Source organism: Diabrotica undecimpunctata, chromosome 9 (assembly GCF_040954645.1).
Source record: "Diabrotica undecimpunctata isolate CICGRU chromosome 9, icDiaUnde3, whole genome shotgun sequence".
NCBI lineage: Eukaryota > Metazoa > Arthropoda > Insecta > Coleoptera > Chrysomelidae > Diabrotica > Diabrotica undecimpunctata.
In genome coordinates this window covers 118,135,119-118,159,442 of record NC_092811.1, presented here as the reverse complement: position 1 = coordinate 118,159,442, position 24,324 = coordinate 118,135,119, and the positions used below count along the sequence as shown (strand labels likewise).

Here is a 24,324-nt window from a genome sequence, read left to right as displayed (position 1 = left end):
CAATTTTTCTGCTAGTCTTGAATGGTAACTAGCATTATCCATAACTATGACAGAATTTTTTGGAATTAAATCCAACATTTGCTCAAAATATTCTTCAAAAACGTCAGCAGTCATTTCCTCATGGTAATCTTTGGTTGATTTTAAGGCAAAACTTAATAATCCACCATTGACAAAACCGTATTCGTTTCCAATATGGGTTATTATGAGTCTGCGTCCTTTTCCAACGGGAATATTGCTTATTCCAGTAGATACACCTTCGATGAATGCCTGACGGGAACTTTTCACATTTGTATCAACCCATAGATATGGTACAGTATGACCTTCATTTAGCCAAGTCTCGTCCAAATAAAAAATTGTTTTCCCTTCTTCTCGGTACTTTTTAATAGTTCTTAGATAATCTCGTCTCCAACATACAATGTAATCTTTTTCAATTAAAACGGATTTTCTTCTATTCTTTTGCCAACGAAATCCCATCTCTCTTAATAGTCCCCATAATTTCTTGTTGCTTATGATTGGTAACTCTTCGTTTTCTCTAATTAATGTTTGGATTTTGTCCAATGTTGGAAATTCTTTATTAAAAAAAAATGAGTGGACGCTGCGTCTTATCATGTTTTTATGTATTTCTTCAACTTCCAAGGGTTTACTCCCTCCACTCTTCTTGGGAGAGGAAACAGTTCCTCCTTTTCTTTCTTTTAGGAATCTATAAATTGTTGCTTCTCCAACCCCTGTCATATTTGAACACATGTTAACGATTTCACGAACATTACTTAAAGGGCGTTGATGTACAAGTGCATCGTGTACATTTAATATTATATTTTTCTCTCTTAGACTGAAGGCACATTTAAAACTACACTTAACCGGGATAAAACCTGTTGTTGACGTCATTTTTAAATGCAAATAACAAAATATCGACACCAAAAACGTAGGTAGGTAAGACATGAACAATGTACATCTACAAACTAAATGGAAGATGCAATCAATTTCTAATTTATATTATTGGCATAAGCTGTAATGTGGCATAAAAACTACTTAAACTATCATTAGTGAAGCCTTATCAGCAATTCCAGGTAATCGTTCAAAGAAGGTATTCTTTTTATGTCAGGCGATAACTTGTATAGAAAACAATAATCACCTTTAAATTACTGTTTACATTAATTTATTTCGTGAAACATTGAATTCTCTCGTTAATCACCCGTGTATAATTAACAATAATCGTGTGGCATATATACCGACGTTTTTTACGCACAAAAAAGGTATAGTGAGATTAGTGGACACTTATTTTACAGAAGATTTTTTAAAAGATAATGAATTGTTGACGGCATCTTAAAATATTAATTTTTTTTATTTATTTCAAAACAAGTATAGGGTGACGCCTATGGTTTTTTGACCTGTTGAGGATTTGTATACATAATGTGTTATCAATATGATGGAAAAGGACTATATCAAAATCGACTGGGAAGCTTTAAAAATGTTACAAAAGAAACTTTTTTAACTCTCCCAAAACATGTGTTGGAAGTCCTGGTCTCACTAATTAATGATTCCTTTGAAAAAGGTATATTTCCAGAGTGCCCAAAAACAGACATTATTATTCCTCTTCATAAGGGTGGTGAAAAATCGAATGTCTGCAACTATAGACCTATTGCCTTACTACCGGTACTATCCAAAATTATTGAGAAACTTATAAAAGCCCGACTTATGTCCTCTCTCGTGCAAAACAACACTTTATCACAAAGTCAGTTCGGCTTTTTATCTAATAAATGTACTAGATATGCTATGTTTTCTGTACTACATGAGGTCTATCAAGCACTAAACAATAATCTTTATACTGCCACTGTTTTTTGTAACTATGCCAAATGCCTATGCCTTTTGTAAATCACGACATTTTGATAAAAAAGCTAAATTTCTACGGAACTCGTGATATTTCTTTAAATTGGCTCCAATCTTACTTGGGAAATAGGAAACAACTATAGTGTATTTTTATGTATGAGAGAGTAATAAAACAATAAATTATGTATGCAAATCCCTAAACTGTTGATACGGGTGACTCAATGAAAAACAGATATTTGTCAACAAGTTTACAGAAGTATATAGGAAAACAATTTTAAATTGACTATGACCACCAGGTATAAAGGTTGGAACAGAATAGAATACAATAGTTGTGAGGGTTACTAATCCCTAAATAAGGTTGCCAGTGTCGGAGTGATGGAGGTTAACAGGTACTAATGAATTTGCAAGAAATGTAAGATGTTTATTTTATTGGTTATATATAACCAATAAAAGTTTAATAAGTACCTACCTATTTGCAAAATAAAGTTTAATTCTTTAGATAAAATAAAACGTTTTATTTTATCTGAAATGAGTGCATTCCACGAAGTAAGGGTTTCAACAATCAAACATTTAATTCTTTAATTCCAGGAATCTACGACAGTAATTGACTAGATAATTACCTTCTAAACTTATTCCACAGAAAATGTGATAGTGGGTTTTTCCATTTTGTAGGAAGGTCCAAGTGGCGTATTCAAAATTCTTAACAGTTCACTAAAAGTAGGTACTTCAGTTGCAAGGTGCAGTTTATTGTGTATACTAGTGTTATGGAAAATTTGGAAGTGCCGTGTAAACGCCGAAAAATTGGTCCTCTAACAGTTAATGAAAAAACATTAATATTTAATTGTTTTAAATCATTTACAGACAAACGTTTATGTGAAAGTGTTGATGAGACCGTTGAGTTAGTTAGCAGTACACTTGGTGTTGGGAAATCTACGATTTACAGAGTTATTAAAGAAGAGAAATATGGTAGTTTTCAAATGCCACGTAATGCTCCAGGGAAACCAAAATTTCAAATAGAATATCATTTTAAAGAAGGACTTCGACGGAAAGTGCATGAATTCTTCTTTAGACAAGAATTTCCAACATTGGATAAAGTTCTTGTCTCAGTTCGAGATGATAAGGATTACCCAGAAATGAGTCGAAGTACGTTATGGAAACTTTTAAAAGAAATAGGCTTCCGCTGGAAAAAGAATCCCAGAAAGTCTATTTTATTAGAAAGAAGCGATATTGTCATATGGAGAAGACATTTTCTAAGAACCATAAAGGAAATGAGAAACCAAAGAAGAAAAATATTTTATCTTGATGAAACATGGATCAACGAGGGTCATACACCAAATAAATTTTGGCAGGATGAAACTGTTACAAGTCAAAGGCACGCTTTTGTAAATAACTTATCTACTGGTTTAAACCCACCATCAGGAAAGGGACGCAGGCTAATAATAGTACACATTGGCAGTTCAGACGGTTTTGTTGAAGGTGGTTTATTAACTTTTGAATCAACTCGTACCGGTGACTACCATGAAGACATGAACGCTGATGTCTTTCAAGAATGGTTCGAACAAATGATAGATCTTCTTCCTAAGAACTGTGTAATAGTAATGGATAATGCAAGTTATCACTCCAGACTTATAGAAGGACTGCCCACAACCAAGTGGTTAAAAAAAGACTTGCAGAATTGGCTGAGTTCAAAAAATATTACGTACCATCCCGGATCTATAAGAAAGGAACTTTATTCGTTGTGTGCCCTTCATAAAGAAAAATTTAAAAAATACGAAATTGATGAAATTGCCAAAAATCGTGGAATGACAGTACTTAGATCCCCACCATATCATTGTGAATTAAACCCGATTGAACTGGTATGGGCACAGATAAAGAGTGAAGTTTCAAGAAAAAATACCACTTTTAAAATTCGTGATGTTAAACAGTTGTTTTTGGAGGCCGTAAATAATGTAAAACCTGAAAACTGGGAAAAGGCAGTAAATCACACTATTAAAGAAGAGGGAAAAATGTGGAAGCTGGACAATATTACTGATAAAATGATCGAGCCAGTTATTATAAATCTTGGTTCTGAAAGTTCATCTTCTGAATTTGATTTGGATTTGTAACAAGTAGCTGTAAGTTTTATATTAATATTTTTATTCATCTATTTAACATACCTTAGACGGTTTTAAAAACTCTTTTTCTCTTTTGTAATTTTTAAAAATTAAAAAAAATGTGAATTTTTTAAAACCCTTTTTAATGTAGGCCAGTCAGTTCTAATATAGTGTGTGATAAAAGAGGTCACTTTTGTTTACATACACATAACACTTTATAACACTGAAATAATTCATTTATTTTTTACAATTATTCAAAGTAATTTTTCAATTAATCTTGAGCACGCCCATGGAGTGGTCGGAGGTACCAGTTAAAATTATGCTAATTACTCTCTCGTTCATAAAAATAAACTATAGTTAGAGCAAATGATACTGGCTCTAGTCACAAAAGCATTGTATGTGGTCGTGTATTTACCACAAAGTTCAGTATTTGGTTCTCTACTTTTCTTTATTTTTATAAATGGCATCACTAACTTAAAAATCGATGGAAAAATTTTTCTTTTTGTAAATTGTTAATTTCACGATCTAATTTCTAAAGTCTGCTTATAAAACCTTAGTACACAATGGACTTAACGACTTACGCCTTTGAAATGTGGACCTATAGAAGAATAATGAGGGTTTCCTGGGTAGATAGAGTTACGAACAATGAAGTAATGAGAAGAATATGTAAAGAGAAGAAAGTTGAACTAACAATTAAAGAAAGAAAGCTACAGTATCTCGGACATGTGATGAGGGGCGAGAAGTATGGCATCCTGCGACTCATAATGCAAGGAAAGATAGATAACAGAAGAAGCATCGGAAGAATACAAATTTCATGGCTCAAGAACCTGAGAGAATGGTTTGGATGCAGCTCAAAAGAACTTTTTAGAGGGACTGCCTCAAAAATTAAAATAGCTATGATGATTGCCAACCTCCGTAGCGGAGATGGTACCTGAAGAAGAAGAAGACACAATGGTTGATGGTAGTCATTGTGTACAGAGGGCAATGAAGCGTGATGGCGAACAATGATCAATGAACGGTAGTTCGTGGTGCTCGATGGGGATGTTGCCAGTTTTTTGGGTACATTTCAAAGAAATCCAGGCGTACTACAGCAAGTATTCTTCACACAATCGCTCATTATTCTATTCGTTACCGTTGCTTTACTCAATCACTTCAAAGTTCGATGTAAGTGTCGCCGAGCAACAACGAGCATTGCACTACAAGTAATGGTCTCACAGTCGCCCATTGTTCCATTCGTCACCTTTGCTTTACTCAATTACTTCAAAGTCCATATTAATTGCTTCACCTGGCAACAACGAGCCATGCACTACTGTGTGAATACCTATCCACCGATGATCGATACTGGTCTTCCGTAGTATTTTGACTCTGGAATTAGATCGAACTCGTTTGAACCAAGAGGTCAATATTCATCTGGCATTGATCATTATAATTAAATAAAGGCACACGCCGCGTCGTATCGTTGAGCGACCCGGTATCATGGTAAAACAGACGGTTATTTTGACAAATAGTTATATAAATCTGAAGTACACAAAGACACCTCATTATTATTGTATTTGTTACGATTTACGATGGTCTAATCATATATCATTATAATCAGATGAAGTCAACACGAGTTTTATTCGGGTTAGTAGAATTGTTGACGTAGTAATATTGACCTAGCTTACGTTCGTTTAGCAATTTAATATAATACCAATAATACTTTGTAATACAATTGCATTTTATTGTCAAATCAGTGGCAAAACTGAAAACCTAAGGACCACAGCACATGGCATTACCTATAACAACACACTTGGTCGTGTATGGCACTAATGTACTGGGTCCTTATACTTTGCAAGTTAATTAAACTACACAACAACTCTTTTTCACTCTTAACATTTTTTCTCGGATTAAATATCTTATTGGTACGATATTTACAATAACACTGAACATTTTTATCGACATAAAACTTGTTTTTTTTTGCTAATACAGTTTTCTTATTTCATAGCATTTTCTTCCGGACTATTTATCGTTTTTGTTTAAGCGTTGATTGAATATTCAATCAACGGTTTAAGTATGTTCAATTTAGTCAAATATGTATAAAAATATACTAATTTATCAATAACTTTCTAAAAAATAACCACTTATTAAAACACGTATAAATTATCCCTAAATGCCCTTGATATGTGTTAAAAATAGGTATAAATATTCTGTGATATAAAAAACTATATTCTTCAAGACAATCCTGTTTAGAAATAATTCCCAAAATAGAAATTACATTGATTCTTGAAATCGCCAGGTTCATTTTTTGGCAGAGGTAATTGAAACTTCTTCTTCTTCAGGTAAAATCCCCGCTACGGAGGTTGGCAATCATCATAGCTATTTTAATTTTTGAGGCAGTAGCTCTAAAAAGTTGTTTTGAGCTGCATCCAAACCATTCTCTCAGGTTCTTGAGCCGTGAAAGTCGTCTTCTTCCGATGCTTCTTCTGCCATCTATCTTTCCTTGCATTATGAGTCGCAGGATGCCATACTTCTCGCCCCGCATCACATGTCCGAGATAGTGTAGCTTTCTTTCTTTAATTGTAAGTTCAACTCCGTCTCTTTACCTATTCTTCTCAGTACTTTATTGTTCGTAACTCTATCTACCCAGGAAACCCTCATAATTCTTCTATAGGTCCACATTTCAAAAGCGTTAAGTCGTCTTATTGTGTCTAGATTTAACGTCCATGATTCCACTCCATAGTATAGTACACTGTATACGTAACATTTTGTTAGGCGTACTTTAAGAGCTAATGTTAAATCTTTGCCACATGGGACCTTTTTCATTTTCATAAAATTAGAACGTGCTTTTTCGATTCTGACTTTGATTTCTGCAGTGTAGTCATTATTTTCTGTTATAAGTGTTCCTAGGTAAGTGTACCTTTTTACTCTTTCGATCTGCTGGCCTTCTACTGTCAAGATTTCGTTAGTATTGTGGTTGTTTTTACAAATTTTTATAAACTTCGTCTTTTTGATATTTAGCGAGAGTCCGTACTCCCTACTACACATTACTATTTTACTTATGAGTCTTTTCAGGTCTTGTAAACTATCGGCTATTATTACTGTATCATCTGCATATCTGATGTTGTTAACTAAGACTCCATTTACTCTTATGCCGACTGTTTCATCTTCCAGAGTTTCTCGAATTACCTCTTCCGAATAAGCGTTAAATAATAGAGGTGATAGTATGCAGCCCTGCCTGACTCCTCTCTTTATTTCCATTTCTTCAGATGTTTCTTTTTCAATTCGTACTATTGCTCGCTGATTGTAATAAAGGTTTGTTATTAGCCTTAAATCTCTTTCATCTAGGTTTTTATTTTTTAGAATTTCCATGAGCCGGTCATGTTTTACTTTATCAAACGCTTTATTGTAGTCTATAAAACAGACGTAAAGAGGACGGTTAACATCCAAACATCTCTGCGTCAGCACGTTGAAGGAGAATAGTGCCTCTCTGGTACCCATACCATTGCGGAACCCATATTGTGTGTCACTAATATCCAGCTCCAGTTTAGTGTGAATTCTGGCGTGAATAATTTTCAACATTGAAATTGAAATTGAAACTTCTATTGATTTGAAAATTCTACTGTTATTTTTAATGACAAGATAAAAGTCTACATTTTCATGGCAGATTTTTCCTACAGGTTAAACGGAAATTCTCTAACAAAACACGTATTAATACAAAAATTTTGTTACATTATTAGTACATAATTAATTATAAACTAAACAAAAATCAACGAAGCACAAATATCATCTATAATCGTAAAAAAGTGTGGAGGTCAAATAAAATGGCGAACAAAAACAACTTATACTATTCTTCTTTATAATTCCAGTGCGTCTTTCATTTCCTTTTGGATTTTAATTTAATTTTTTATTAGAAATATTTTTTTATCGATATTCATTCATGGAGTGCATGTTTAGACTCCATAGAGTAAAATAGACAAAACGTAACATTTTTAAATTAAATAAGATGTTTATATGGAGTTAAGCCACAATTGATTGTAATGAAAATTACATTTTTAAATAACGTTAGTATGTTATGTTTTTAAAATTGATAGGTGACTAAACTACATTCATTTTACATATTCCCAATTGTCAACAAACGCACGTCAAAGTCAAATATTTTTTAAAATATTTACTTTTGAAACTATTAGTGTAAGAATTTCTTGAAATGTAATCATTGTGAGCAAAATTTAATGTTCCATTGAAGAAAAATGTGCTAAAATAAAATATTCATTAACTGAGAGATACAGAACAAAGTGAACATTTTAAATAAAACAGCATTGTCATAAGTTTGACAAAGAATAAAACATACCACTTAAATTACTCAGAGTCTGAGGAGCTACATGTGCTGCTGTCTTCGTCTGGATTTATTATTATGGGTTCGATATGGTTCTCTATTATAATGTCCAACTTCCACATTCTGGACTCGACTTTCTTTTGAACGTGTTGCACATATTATTTATTTTATCATAAAAAATATTTTTTATATTTGCATATTTGAAAGTAGTGTTTTTGGCTGCTACATAATTTTTTACTTCTGCCCAGATGAACTCAATCGGATTGAGCTCACAATGGTATGGAGGCAGCCTTAACACAGGCTTTGGCTTTTTGCCATCTCATCAATGATATATTTATTGTATTATCCCTTATCTTCCTTAACGATAGCCAGAAGTTGCACTTTTAATATGGAGTCCGCAAACCCTTTTTTTTTTATTTCAGCCACGCTTGGATGTCAGCTTTTCTAGAAGCAGTAGTTGGAATTTTTTCCTGGAATTTTCTGGAATGATGGAAGACGCTTTGTCCAATACGATGATGGAGTTGTCTTCTAATCGGGGCAGTATATTTTTGAACCAATTTTCGAAAGATTTCCCGTTCATCTCTTCATGGTAGTCCCCACTTTTTTTGATTCAAACACCCACAGTTCTTCTGGAACAAACCCATCTTCACGGCCAATGTGACAATTATTAGTCTTTTCCCTTTTCCTGAAAATTTTATTATTTTAAAATTTACTTGAAGTGAAAAAGCACATAAAAATTTACCTGCAGGATTTTTTAACTCCATAGAAAGTCCATGTAAAACGCTTGTTTATAAGACGTTACCGAATTGTCGACCCATACTTTAGATTTTATTTATTTTTTATTCACAACCAGTGATTTTGCCACCGGGCTTTTAAAAGGACACCCTTTTTTGAAAAATATATTGTATTTTTTCCAAAATTTCTTCCATACTTTATTTCTGTCAACCTTAATAAGCTTCTATAATATAATATAATAAATTCTTCTGCGGCTCTATATTTATTTCAAGAGCTATTTTGCCATATATTGTCCAAGTTCCTCATTTTTTTAGGGAGAGAATAGGAATCACCCGGTACTCTCTCCAACTATCTGAAATATCTTCTAATAACCATATTTGATTAAAAAAAAAATTTAATAGTGTTTTTTTTTCTATCTTGATATAAATTTGCCAACATAATATAACGTACATATATTCCTACTTCTGGCGAAGTATTTTTCTTATTCCTAAGACTGGCTAAATGGTACTGAAAGTGGATAATATTGTGTAATGGATAACACTGGACAAAAAAAAAATACTTTAGATTTGGTGTGACCAGCGTTAAGCCAAGTCTTGTCTAAGAAGTAAATTTTACGGTTTTCATTTCTGTAGGACTTAATTTTTATCAGAAATTCTCGTTTCCACAAGACAATTTCGTCCTGTCTAACAAAATGCTGTTTCGCTGACGACGTTGAAACTTAGAATTTATTTCTTTGCGTACACTACGGCTACACACGCCTACAATAGATAAAAAGTAACAATATTTGTTAAATAAAGTGAAAATGCGCACTCTAAAATAAATAATGGGAAACAATATCAGTACCTGTTTTATCTGTTACTCTAATAGAAATTGCACTTTTCGAAATTGTAGGGTTCTCCTGCATTTCCGTTTTAAATAGACATTTTTGTTATTCTATTATTTATCTTCAATAACTTAATGTACTTAGGTGATTGAGAGAATGTCAAAATAGCCTAGGGAAAAATAATATGTATTGTAATAAAACCAGCATTATCGAAAATATCGGTCAAGTTATGAAACTGCATTCCGTATACTTTTTCAAGTTCAGAAATATTCCATTCACTCACGATAAAATCTCCCCAAAGAACAGCTTGGATTGACAGGACATTTGGCATACACATACCTAACATATTAAATAAAAAAAGTTATATTGTGCCGATGTGTGTTTTTGCCCTAGAGCTGAGTTTCACCCATTCTCAGGGGTGAAAAAACATACTTTCAAAATAAGTCAGGAATTGGATAAACTGACTAATTCTAAGCCACTTTTGTTTTATAGAGTTTTTTCACTGAGTCAATACTTTTCGAGTTATTTGCCAGTGAATATGTCCATTTTTCAACAACAAAAAAAAAAGGTTTTTAGATGGTTTTTGCAAATAACTCAAAAAGTAAGTATTTTATCGAAAAAATATTCTTAGCAAAAATATAGCTTATAAAATAGCAAAAAAATAGTGTACGTATAAAGCCAAAAGCACATTTGTAGCTAATAAAATGTAGGTTCTTATTCGTCAAATTCCAAATCGAATATTTCAACGTAAAAGAGTAAAAAAACAAGCACTTTCCCACACAGCGAGTTTTCCCCGAAAAGTGCTTCATTTTTTTGATATTTCTCGTTGAAATATTCGATTTGAAATTTGAATTACTTTTCATTAGCTACAACTCTGCTTTTACTGAGTGTACAGACTTCATATTTTTGCTAAGAATATATTTTTCGATATAATACTTATTTTTTGAGCTATTTGCGGAAAACCATCTAAAAACGTGTTTTTTTTTTATTGAAAAATAATCATATTCTTGCGAGTGAATATGATAACTCGATAAGTATTGACTTTGTGCAAAAACTGTATAAAATAAAAGTTGCTTAGAATTAGTCAGTTTATTCAATTCTGGACTTATTTTGAACGCGTGTTTTTTCACACCCGAGAAGGGGTAGAACAAATACAACCACGGAAGGTAAGTAAGTAAGTAAGAGAAGGGGTCAAACTCAACCCCATGGCAAAAGCACACATCGGCACAATACCACTTTTTTTGTCGTTAGCTATATATATACCAAATTTCATGTCAATTCAAGTGATTCTTTAATATTTACAGCAAAAACTGTGAATAAATGGACTAAAAAGGAAATAAAACTTTTCGAAACATCAATAAATTAAAATATTGGTTTCTCTTACCTTTATTAAAGTGATTATCGCAAGCTATTTTTACTTTTGATTAACAAATATTTTGTTTTTGGATATTAAAAGTTCACTACACACTATAAAACTTAATACTAAACACTTAAACTAAACTCTAAAAAATAACACGACCAGTAAATAACTTAACAATAACTATAACATATAACACACAATATATTAACTTAAAAACCAACACGCTACAATTTGAATTTAAACAGACTGGCAAGTTTGGACCTGTAAAGGGAGAATACGTCTGGCTTAAGGCAATAAATTATATTTAATAGCGTCTTCACGAATATCAACACGTGCGTTTGTTTACAGATGGGAATTTGCTGAACGAATGTACTTTATTGGCCTCGATATTATAGGCAATAGCCTTGTTTTGTCGTATGTGCCAAAAAAATCAAAATCAATTATACTGATTTAAAGTTTACATAGGGACACAGCTATTGATGCTGAATCTAGAGAGTCTCAGAAGCCAGAACTATTAACATTTTATAATAGAACACGAAGATGGCCCGTGGCTCTTTTTTCCATCTTTTTAACGTTTGCACTATAAATGCTCTTGTGATGTATAATTCTTCAAACATTGACGAACCTATAAACCGAAGAAATTTTTTGAAAAAGTTGGCTCGAGAGTAACAAATTGAAAGAAAAGACGACTCACACATTCAGAGAAAAATCAAAAAACGACTTCAAAGTCATTTTGAAGAAGAACCTCAAGAAGTTCAAGCTACTCCGGTGGTTGGACAAACAACGAAGAAAAGACGTCACATTTGCCCTAGATCAAAAAATTAATCCAGTAGGATAATTTGGATCATTTACCAGAAAAATATTGGCCAAGAGCACCAAAGGAACCTCTGTTCAAATTGTTATGAAGATGAATAAAGGACTTGAATTATTATTTTTAATGTGCTAATGTTTTTTTCATTTATTTGCAACTTTTTATACTCATTTATTTGTAGTTTGTTGTAAAATTTTTTGTAACTTGTTGCAATATTTTATTTGTATAGAATAGAATAGTTCAATTAATCAAAGTCGAAGGACTAAATACGGACTCCACACGGAATACTTATACAGAAAAAGAATATCAGAGAAGATCGCTGGGAATGAAATATTAGAAAACGATAACATCGATGAAAACTGGAAAAAACTCAAAAATAACATAATTAACGCAGCAACAGAATCACTTGGAGAGAGGAAAGTAACGAACACTTACATATCAAAAAAGAAAACACCATGGTTTAGAGAGGAAGTGAAGACAAAATGTGAAGAAAAGAAGAAGAAAGACTTTTTACAATACAGAACACAAAAAACACAACAGGCATACAACCACTATAAACGAATCAGAAATGAAACGAATACTTTAGTTAGACAAATAAAAAAGGAACTCTGGCAGGGTTTCTCAAAACAGATGGAACACGATTTCTACGGAACACAAAAAGAAATATGGAGAATGATCAGAGGACAAAGAAAAGAGATGACCGAACTAATAAAAACGAAACACATTCAGAAGGAAACATGGGTAGACTACTTTCGATACCTATTTGCTAAAGCTGACGATAATGAATCACCAACACCAGAGGTGACGACAAACGAAGAAATAAATATTGAGGAGGAAGAGGTAAAGGAAGAATTAAGGAATACCGAACGAACTCCTAAAGTACGGAGGACCAGATCTGACCAAACAACTATTGAAACTAATCCAAAAAATAATAGAACAAAACAGAATTCCTCAAGAATGGAGATCAAGCATCCTAATACTTCTCTTCAAAAAGGGAGACAAATCGGACCCGGAAAATTACAGAGGAATTAATTTATTAAACACAACACTAAAATTAACAAATAAATTGAATAAAATTATAACAATAGCAGAAGAACAACAAGGTATTAGGTCAGGAAGATCATGCACCGACGCTATATTTATAATGAGGCAAGTGCAAGAGAAATCATTAGAATACAACAAACCGGCATATCTATGTTTCGTGGACCTTACAATGGCATTTGACCGGGTCAAATTAAAAGACGTTATCCACTTACTGTATGCAAGAGAGATACCTCTAGGAATAATCAAAACGATCGTAAATATCTACCAAAGTCCTCTATTGTTCAACCTGATTATATAAAATAATACGAAATAATAAAACAAGTAAGAACTAAAAAAGGATATCAAATGGGAAAAAAACAACTTAAAATAATCTGCAATGCAGACGACGCAATACTACTCTCTCAAAGTGAAGATGATTTACAACGTATGCTGCACCAATTGGGTAAGAAATAGAAGAGTAGAATGGAATGATCATATAAGCCGAGTAACAACAAATAGAGTAGTAAAGATGACAAGAGACGGTTCCCCAATAAAAAAACGATCAGTAGGAAGACGACGAAAACGATGGAACGACAACTTACTTGAGTTTATTGATCACCAGCCTTAGTTCGCTTTCAGATATATCAGTATCCTGGTAGATTTGTTATAGGTCTTGGACGTCTTTATATAAATCATGGCAGTATGATTTCCTCTGCTATAATATTTACTGGTTGTTTTGATCATCATCATCATTTTTGTCCTCATCACGGTACTATAGCTCTTAAAGCTTTTTCCGCGAAATTCTGCTTTGTCTGTTTTTTGAATTTCCAGTTGGCTACACCGATCTTCTCAGCATCCTCTATCCGACTCCGTCTTGCATATTCCCACCTGCTACGCTGTTAGAATTTCAGTTTATTCAATTCTGGTCAGTTTAAAGTTATATCTACGACCCCAATTATCATGGTGGTACCGTTATGGTATTAACATTGAAGAAAGAATTAAATTTGTTTTACTTCAGGATGTTATGAATGAAATACTTCAAATATTTCTTCTAATGTACGAAGATGCTCCTTCAATCTCCTGGTCTAAATAAATTAACGACTTATGGAATATATGCTTTAGAGACAGGCTGTGAAGAAGAGTTGATTGGTTGTTTACATAATGAGTTTACTGTAACTGACCAAAACATAATTGATTACCTAATTTTGAAAATGAGTTGAAGCTGCAGGGATATATTGGACAGAAGACGGTGGGGGTCATACTAGGTACTTAATGTTTATGTTACATTTTTAATGATTATTTATTACAATTAGTGGAGTTGTAGAAATAAATTTTTGTTTTTTTTTAAATCTCTTTACATATAAATCACTAGGAAATACAAAAATCTGAATATTCAAAGCTAAAAATTTTCTAGAAGATAATATCTTACTTATTTAAATATTTTTGAAGTATCCCTAGACATTGTTGATGTGTGTGTTTATTTGTTTAATATGATTAAAGCAATATTTTGACGTTATACCAATTAACACATTTTTTGCTACTACAATTTTTTTTCTCAAACATCCTTCGCGTTTAACTGATTCTTATAATTAAAGTATATTTGTTTAATAATATTTATATTTAAGATTATAATGCAGCTAAAAGTAGAAAAAAAAATTATTTATTAAAAGAAAAAACCAATATGTTGTACTGAAAAAATATTTGTAACTTCAGTCTTAATACTCTTCCGAAGTGCCTTCTCGATTAGGATTGGCGACCATTTTCTGGGTCTTAATCTTGATAAATTATTTCATTTAATGTGATATTTTGGTACCCCTCTACAATTATTTTGCCATATTTTCTAAATACTATACATTATATCAGTCTCAAGTATATTTTAATCTAAACATAATGTTTGCAAAAAACGATATCAACATCAATACTGTGAGCATTACTACTTATCATAAATATCGAACTTTTGTTGCGAAAATTTAAGATTAACCTTACCATTGTATGTCATCGATTATTGGGGTCTTCGAACTAATCAATCTTTTTGTCTTCAAAAACATGTTTACCTTTTTTATGATTGGTTTTAAAATGATATTTTATTTGTTTGGGATATTTATATTTACCTGTCTACACTAATCGTGACCGTATTAAGAATATATTAGCAGCAGAAATAATATTTTTATTTAAGTATCTTAATATTTTTTATTATTTATTATGTGTATATTTTTAATTTGCGTATTTTTATACTTTTCCATACTCTTGATAAGTTGTATATGTCGATATAATTATATTTTCTCACTTAGAACACTTTAAAAAAAACTTTATTTTTGAAAGTATACAAATTTACAAACTATGCTTAATAATAATGTTAACAATTACAGTTGAACTTTAATTCAAGACCTTCAAACACAAATTACCACAAAAACACGACAAATAAATACCAAAACTCAAATCTACCTCGATCAACACAAAACCCTCACAACCCTCGACCAATGAGTGGTGTAGAAACAATATGTACAGAAGCACGACACATGACAACATCAACTAGATGGACCCAAAACTTCAACGTCGAATCAGAAAACTGCCCCGATTCCATCAAATAGAAGTCCATCCCGAAAGTCCATCTAGTCATCTATAGAAAAAACCTCTTTCACTGTACCTCATGGCCATTTTGAATTTCTCAGAATGCCTTTCAGTCTAAAGTGCAGTCCTGCAACTTTCCAAAAATCAATGGACAACATTCTACGCCCCTTTTTACACAGAGTTTGTTTCGTCTACATGGACGACGTAATCATATTTTCAAAATCATTACAAGAACATCTTATCCACAGCAATATCTCGCTGCAGTCGAGCTTAAACAAAACTAAATAATAAAAAAGTATAATAATCAAATCTCTTATGGCGAAACCTTTAACACCAGATTCGACATACTTCTTAAAAAGTTGAATGAGAACAATGTCCTATTATCAAATGAATTAGATCACGTTTCCAAATAATTAGCCATAATTAATGAAATTTTAGAAATACAAAGCATAAATGAATACATCAAAAAACTAATAAGAACAATAACAATCTCTCAATCCAATATTCCAAATATCGAACTTCTTACCCTACATGAGATACTCAATCTTCAAAATACACTTCTCGCAATTTATACTCGAGACGGCCTAATACTTAATGAAGAACACCCCTATGAATTCTTAGAAGCCTCACACTCAGTAATATGTATAAATCAGACAAGTATGCTTATAATCCTAAAAATTCCTATTCTCCACGTCCACTCTTACCCAACTTTCAAAATATATTCGATACCCAAAAATGAACAAGCAATGATAATTCCACCTGCAAAGTACTACGCAAACAACATATGGTACGAAAATTGCACGCCAAAATCAAACATCATCATATAGATCTCAAATATGTAAACACGCATGGGATAATGAACATAGGGTTCAATGGAATGATTCAAATATAGTCCTAAAAGAAACGGATGGTAAAAAGAGAAAAATCAAAGAAGCGGCTCTAATTATGCTAAATGAGACCAATTGTGTCGCGAATTCCTCGGCAGAATGTAGTAGGATCTGGTTACCCATATTGAAAGAGGAAGTTATTAAAAGGAAAATACCAGTATTGGTAAGTCAGTAACATATAGAGGATACATCATTTATGTTTTTTAAATAACAAACATATAAAATCGGAATTTGGTGTTTATTGAAGGTAAACTAAATTCACGATCAAATACTTACCATGTCGGGATAGTATTATGAGGTTTTTTTCCTGGGTTTTCCCTCATAATTTACTATGGAATCACCAACAGGAGAATTTTACTGTCATCATGGCATGTATTTGTCTTTTTAAAGACGAATTACATGTTATGATCTTTTCTGACGGATATTCTCAAGTTAAAGTTGATTTCATGTAATCGAATGAACTATCTTATAAGTAAAGTCGTCCCAGGAACGCAACTCAACAATATTGGCAATATCATTTTAAAGTCGTCTACTTTAAAATGTATAATGTATGTCTGAATTGTCAATATAGATGAGTCAGATAAAATTAAATTAGAATTAGAAGAATTTTTCACTAAGTAACAAAAAAACAAAATTTGTTTAATTTACTAATGTTTGTATTTTGAGAATGATTTCCGAAGTGGAAATTGAAACGTCAATAAACGTACTTTTACCTTTAATTGTGGCTTATTCCCATTTAAATAATAAGAACTTTTTAATGAAAATATTTGTAAGCATGTAACATTTCCGGTTATATTTGAAATAGTCCCCAATTTTTTTATTTTATTTGCATTCGGTCTTGGATTATTCTTTCAAATTATCAAACTTTAGCGGTTTGCAACCATTTACCAACTACCGGTTGCCGATAGGCCACTGGTCAGTTACCGAGTACTATCTACGAGGGCATTTATGCTAATTGGTGATGAGTTTGCGTATGCCCGTATTAATAATATATGGGTATTATTTGCGATTCCAAAGACCAGCTGTTTTGCCGTGTCTTTTGTAGATTTCCCATCTCTTATAATTTTTGCAATTCTATCTTTTTCTATTCCAAAAAATACTTGGCGCATTTGTCAAGTATTTTTTGGAATGTTTTGTATAGATTTATAATTCATTTTTGAATTTCTAGATATAGCAAACAAAAAGCGAATTCTATCTGAATTCTCTTTATAAATATAAGTTATATCATCACGCTTTTTGAACCATTTAAAAACTATTGTTTAAAACCACTTGACATTTAAGTATTAATGACAAGTCGCATGCCGTTTAGAACATTAAGTAAACGGTTAACCTCCAGACACCATGCGAAACTGATATGATAATAATTTTTGAGATAACGTATTCCAAAAATTGAGATAATGATTCGTTTTTTGGATTTTTGACTTAATTAGGCCTCTCCAAAAACCAGTTTTGATAAGAAACATCTGATTGTGCAAAATTAATATTATAGAAATAATTTTTTAAGATTAAATGTATACGCAGCCTCAAAAATAACAAATATTTCATCATCTGATATGAGCAGGTTTCCACATATTCATTTCTTCATCACTAACATATTGAATACATTTCTTTCAATTTTTTACTTCATTATAGTCATTAACTTTTTAGCAGATGTGTTGTGGTTCATGATTTATATGTACTGCCTATATGTACTGTAACTAGTCTGTGTGTTGAGAAGCTTTTTCGTAATTGCCCATCGCTTTGTGCTAGTCCTCCTATTGACGCTTTTGCTATGTTGGCTTTTTGTATTGTGGCGTCTACGTGTGTATTAAATGTTAAGCCTTTATCCATGATTAATCCTAGATATTTTGCTTCGCTTTTCCACTCGATGGGGTTGTTTTGCACTGTTACTTATTCCTCTGCTTATTGGTGCCTCTTTTTGAAGAGTACTGCCTACGTTTTTTTAATGCGAGTTTAATGCGATTTTCCATTTTAAAGTCCACTCTTCGATATCGTCTAGCGATGATTGCAGGTTGTTTACCGCAATGTCTATGTTTCTGTGTTTGGCCACTATCGCTGTGTCATCGGTATATAGACTTAGTAAAGTTCCTGGTGTTCTAGGTAGGTTGGCTAGATATTATATTATATTATATATATTGTGTATAGCAGAGGTGACATAACCGCTCCCTGTGGTACTCCAGCCTCCGTGTTCCCGAGTTTTCCCGTGTTCCCGAGAACTCTGAAACTACGGTTACTCAAATACGAAGAGATATGTCTCGCCATTACCCCGTTGTAATCGTATCTTCTCATTTTATAAATTAGTCCTTTATGCGAAACTCTGTTCAAAGCTTTGCTTACGTCTAGGACGGCAGCTCCTGTATACTATTTATCGTTAAATCCAGCTGCTATGAACTCTGTTAATCTGAGTACTTGTAGCTCGCTGAAGTGCTCTGATCTGAAGCCGAATTGCGCTTCTGGTATTATATCTAGTCTGTCTATTTCGGCTTGGAATCTGCTGAGTATCACTCTCTCTACAATCTTGCTGATTGCAGATAGTAAGCTTATTGGCCGGTAATTTTGCGGGATTTCACACATTCCTCCCCGGTCGAGAAGTTGCGCGCTCGCAGTTATTGCTCATACCTTAAACTTTTGTGGGTGAAATAAAATGGTAGTTTTTCGTTACCTACCCCATTGGTAGGGAATGTAATAAGGAACCGAAAAAGGAGAATTATAAACAATTGCAAAAATCGTGCAACGTTTATTTAATTAACAGCTTTACAGAAACTGACTTCATCTGCGGTAAAATGCAAAAATTGCATACGAAATATGCAGTCTTCATCTTTAAGAGGCATTTTAATTTTTGTCGATAGGACACTCTGATCAAAAGATATCGAATTTTTACAGTCGAGTTGATAAAAATTTGATTTAAAATTGATTTCGCGCATCTAACTGACATTTAAAATCACCGGTCGATTTAAGTGTTGTTTATGAGAGAACGGTTTATTATACACAAAAAGTGCTAATAAACCTTTTTGTTTAAAATTATTTCAGCTACATTTCTTGTTTAAAACATTTTTTACTGCTGCGTACAGATTTTTGGTAAATCGAAGTGTTTCGTTTCACCCAATGCGAGGGGGTGTTTTAGGGGGAAGCTCGAGGTTAAGAGTGACAAACTTTTTTGCGTCTTTTTCGGGTTCTCAAAATTGATATTCTCAGCAAAATTCAGCCTGTTCACATGATTTTTAGAGGTTTAGAGTGGTATTTTCGTCGCTAACGACTGGAGTAATAGAGAAAATCTGAAATGGACTTTGGGAATGGGAACTAGGAATATTTAAAATTAATAAAAATAAGCTTTTGAAATTAATTATTGAAGGGAAAGTAATGGGTAAGAGGGGACTGGGAAGACGCAAACTGATATGACACACAGTCTTTGTCTCGAGCTTCACAAGATAGACATTAATTTGCTGAGGTTGATGTCAACGTTTAGTGAAGATGGTGTCGTAAGAAAACCATGTAAAACTCAACCGTTTTCTCAAATTTTCCTATTTAGCCAGTCCCCTTCCTGTAGGTTTCTTCTACTCATTGCTTCGTCCACTTTATCTCTGAAAGATCTTCGGGGTCTGCCTCTCTTTCTTCTTCCTATCGGGCTCCACTCTGTTATTCTATTTATCCACCGATTTTGGTCTGATCTTCTGACATGTCCGTACCAGGTTAACCTCTTCTGTTCGATGTAGTCTATTATGTAGGAGTTCATTCCCATTCTCATCTTAATCTCCATGTTATTTATTCTATCTATTCTTGTTACTCTGCAGCTTCTCCTTAGGAATTCCATCTCTGTTGCTCTTATTTTGTTTTTGGTTTTCTTATTTATTGTCCAATTTTCACACCCATAAGTAAGGATACTTCTTGTCATGGTATTATATATTTTTTTCTTTGTTTTCATGCTGATGTTCTTATCCCATAGTACCGGGTTCGATTTTCGTATGCAGTCTCTTGTTTGTCCTAGTCTATTTTTTATATCTTCCTCCGTTGTTCCTTTGTTTGATATTATGAAACCTAAATACTTATACTTGTCTGTTCCTTTGATTTGTTTACCTTCGTCTATTTCCAGCTGTTTTATTTCTGTATTCTCCGTTGTTAGGTATTCAGTTTTCTTTAGTCTTTAGGTTTATTTCCATCCCATTCTTTGTATATTCCTGCTCCAGTTTTCTCATCATAAAACTGAGATCATCCTCGTCTTGTGCGATCACTATTTGGTCGTCGGCAAAACTTAGCGTATATAGATATTCGTTCCTTACTGGTATACCCATTCCTTCGCACTTTCTTTTCCATGGTTTCAGGGTTTTTTCCAGGAATCTTTTGAACAGGGTGGGGGATGTGGAACAACCCTGTAGTAGTCCCTTTGTCATCTTAAATGGACTGCATATTCTATTGCCCGTTTTAATAGCTACTTCGTTATTCTTGTAGAGTGCTTTTACCGCGTTTATTAATCTTCGTGGAACTTCGATGTCTTCCATTGCTTCCCATAGCTTGGTTCTAGGTATTGAGTCATATGCCTTCTTAAGATCAACAAGAGCCAGATGGACGGATCTATTTTTGGCCATTCTTTTTTTATTAGTTGTTTGACCGTGTAAATGTGATCTAAGCATGCTTTCCCCGCTGTGAAACCTGCCTGGTCTTCTCCGATTTTATCTTGTATATATATTTCTAATTTTTCCTTTATGGTCTTTCCATACAGTCTGCCTATAGACGATATAATGCTGATTTCCCGATAGTTTTCGCAATTTTTTCTATTTCCTTTCTTGTATATTGATGTCGTATATGCTTGGGTCCATTCTGCCGGTAAGTCTTCTCCATTCAGTGCTCTCTCAAACATTTTATGTATCATACGGAATAACTTTTCCGATCCGTTTTTTATCAATTCATTTGGTATTCCGCCGGGACCTTCTGCTTTTTTGTTCTTTAGGGTTTTGATCGTTCTTTTTACCTCATCTAGGTTTAATTCGATTTCGTCATGTGTGTAGATTTCTATTCCGTCTATTTCTGATTCTTTGAATTCGGGGCGGTCTTCGGTTAGCAATTTTTTATAGTATTCTTGCCATTCGTTTTCTGTGATTTGACCGATCTTGATTTTCTCTGTTTTATTTCTTTGGAGCGACTTTAAGATGCGCCATGACTCTGAATTTCTCGTTCCTCCTATGTGGTGTTCTATCTCTGTGCATGTTTTTTCCCATCTTTCATTTTTTTCATTTGCCACTTTTCTTTTCACTTCTTTATTTTTTTCCTATATAGTTCCAAGTCCTCATAGTTTTTTGTGTTCAGGTATTTTATATGTAGTTCTTTTTTCTCTTTTACGCATGTTTACAAATTTACAAATACATCTTCATGCATCTTTACAAATAAATAGACTTTTATAAACTTTCATAAGCTTTGTAGTAGACGAAGGGTATTGAATACATTTATCTATCTGGATATATTGATTAAATAGCCGCCAGGTAGTCTACTTTCCGTTAAGTTTATCTAACTTATAGATGCTTTCAGTGTCCTTGATTTTGTCTCTAACGCTATTATAAAAAAATCTAACGTGTGCTACATTCGAATTCGAAACAAAACTGATAATTAAGACAATTATTGAGATAAAGCATTTCAAAAGCTTAGATAAAACCTACTCTTTCGATATTTAACAGGAATCGAGATCGTGGTTTTTATCAAAACGCGTTGTTTATGTTCATGCTTTAAAAATTTTTCAAATTGTTTAAAAACAATTCGAGTCTCGATCACGCCAAAACAACACCGTTGGTGACACGTCGTATTTCCCGGTCTAAAATTAAATCGGTGAAAAGCGACGAGTTAAGTCGGGAGAAAATACGCAGTCAATCGAGTACCAGACATCTATCAAGAGATTATTTATCTTAACGATCATCAGCAATTGTTATATAAAACCTTTTTTGTGCTAAATTTTTTTAATCTTTTGTTTAGCCGGTTGTGATGACATACAAGTGGACGAGCGCCTGCAGCTACCATTATCAAAAAGTGTGTTTTAACAAAAGTCAAAACTGTAAAATAAGAACCTTCAAGTGCAATTGACGAACTGTGTTTGAAAAGTGATCTTTTTGGTAAAAATGGCTACAAGAAATATGATTCGTGTCGTGAGGCGCTTCAGTAGACTCAACATCCTACCTAGGTAAGTCCTGGAGGTACCTTTCGTTCTTATAGCATGTAAGAAAAACGTCGTTCAGTTATAGAGACTTTGGGGTGTATAAAATCTGTTCAATTATTATTACTTTACCGGTTTTTTGTGGACTACATCTCATTAAAAATAAAATGCACAATATAGCAAGCCTTGGAAATTTGCTTAAGGCGAACAAACACTTGCATTGTTTAAGTATTTTAGTTTCAAGAATTTTCGATCCATTGAGAAAATAACAGAGAACACCTTTATAAAATATGTCCTTTTTTTCTTTTCAAATGAAGAGTATTAAAATAAGCTTACATAATTCCTTCTTATGGAGAACAAATTTGGGAGATTAAAACGTCTTCTGCACAAGAAAGGCCTATAACTTTTTATTGTTGTATAGGATACTACAGTTATATATTATAGTATACAAGGGTTAAAACAATAATCGAGGTTTTTGTACAACAAGAAAACTTTTATTTTGTTTATACTACATTATATTTAATATAATTTTATGCTAAATTTGCTCACCATCTGAGTCATCAACACTACTCTTATTGTCCTTTTCAGTTTCTACTTTTTTCTCTTAAGTACTGAAACAAGTCTCTCACGTCTTTTATTTTAGAGTGATTAATAGAAACCAGAGGCAAAGGTGTAAGAGTAAGGTCAAGTGGCAACGTTCTTGCGTACTTAAAAGGAGTATACATTTTAAAGTAGGTTTTAGAAGCAGCCAGTGCTCCACAAGGTTTATACTTCAGCACGGGATATTGTGTATATAAGAAGTGCTGCATCCCAGTAATTTACGTTAGGAATTTTCGCAAGAGACTCCTGGTTTGAAAAAATACAAAATTAAATTTCTATTACAAAAAAAAATACTATTAAAATACACACATGTGACTTTAAAAGTTTTATTTATTTCAGTTTCTTCGGTGGTACAAATTCGACTCAGCTTATTTTCATCAGTAACACTGGTCACAAAATTATCCACATAAAACCCAGTCATAAGCTTTTCAATTGTGTTTTTAGAATACGGATTACCATTACAACATTTCTTCAGCGCCTTTGTTAAATGAAACTCTATAGTGGCACCCAGAAGAAATGGACTACAATTGACTTCAAAAACAACCCTCTTGTGTCGAAATACAAATTCCTTTCCTTCATCGTTCAGCCATAGGAACCTCAAAAAATCTCTGTCCTTTGAATGTATAGAAATTTTAAGAAATGCCTTTCGAATATCCGACACAACTCCTACCTTTTGTTGTCTGAATCGTAATAGAATAGAAGGAATAAGTTCAATAAGATTAGGCCCCACCTCCAAACACTGATTTAAAGAAGGACAATCCTGTTTATGAGACGATCCATCAATTGATTTGACTGATAAGATAGCTTATTTGAGACAAGCCTCTGTAGAGTCTAGTAAGCAAAGACGATTAGTGGAGAGTTTTCCTGCAGTAACCGACAATTACTCAAAAATTATTCAGAGTTTACAGTCTAGGTTTGGCAGAGAGGATCTCCAGATTGAAGTTTATATTAGAGAGCTCTTAAAGTTAATTTTGAGTCGAGTTTCTAGTAGTTCTTGTAATATTTCTGCTCTTTATGATATGATTGAAAGTCAACTTCGTTCACTTGAGACCTTAGGCATAACTGCTGACTAGTATGCGGCGATATTGTCTCCTCTTATTGAGTCATGTTTGCCAGAAGATATGATTCGACTATGGCACAGATCTT

The 24,324-nt window shown here is 33.0% G+C and overlaps 1 protein-coding gene across 4 annotated transcripts in view; it reads left to right on the top strand.

Moving 5' to 3' along the window:
• cu (NADP/NADPH phosphatase nocturnin) overlaps nt 1-24,324 on the top strand; it is a 94,725-nt gene that overhangs the window by 23,368 nt on the left and 47,033 nt on the right. The window contains exon 2 of one of the 4 annotated variants that reach the window (XM_072544614.1): nt 22,401-22,605. The exons of 2 other annotated variants lie outside the window; for them this stretch is intronic. In XM_072544614.1, coding sequence (XP_072400715.1) covers nt 22,544-22,605 — 62 coding nt within the window. In that variant the 5' untranslated portion in view covers nt 22,401-22,543. Of the gene's footprint in view, nt 1-22,168; nt 22,606-24,324 lie in introns of those variants that run through there. One more of the 4 variants, XM_072544615.1, reaches the window with a different exon arrangement.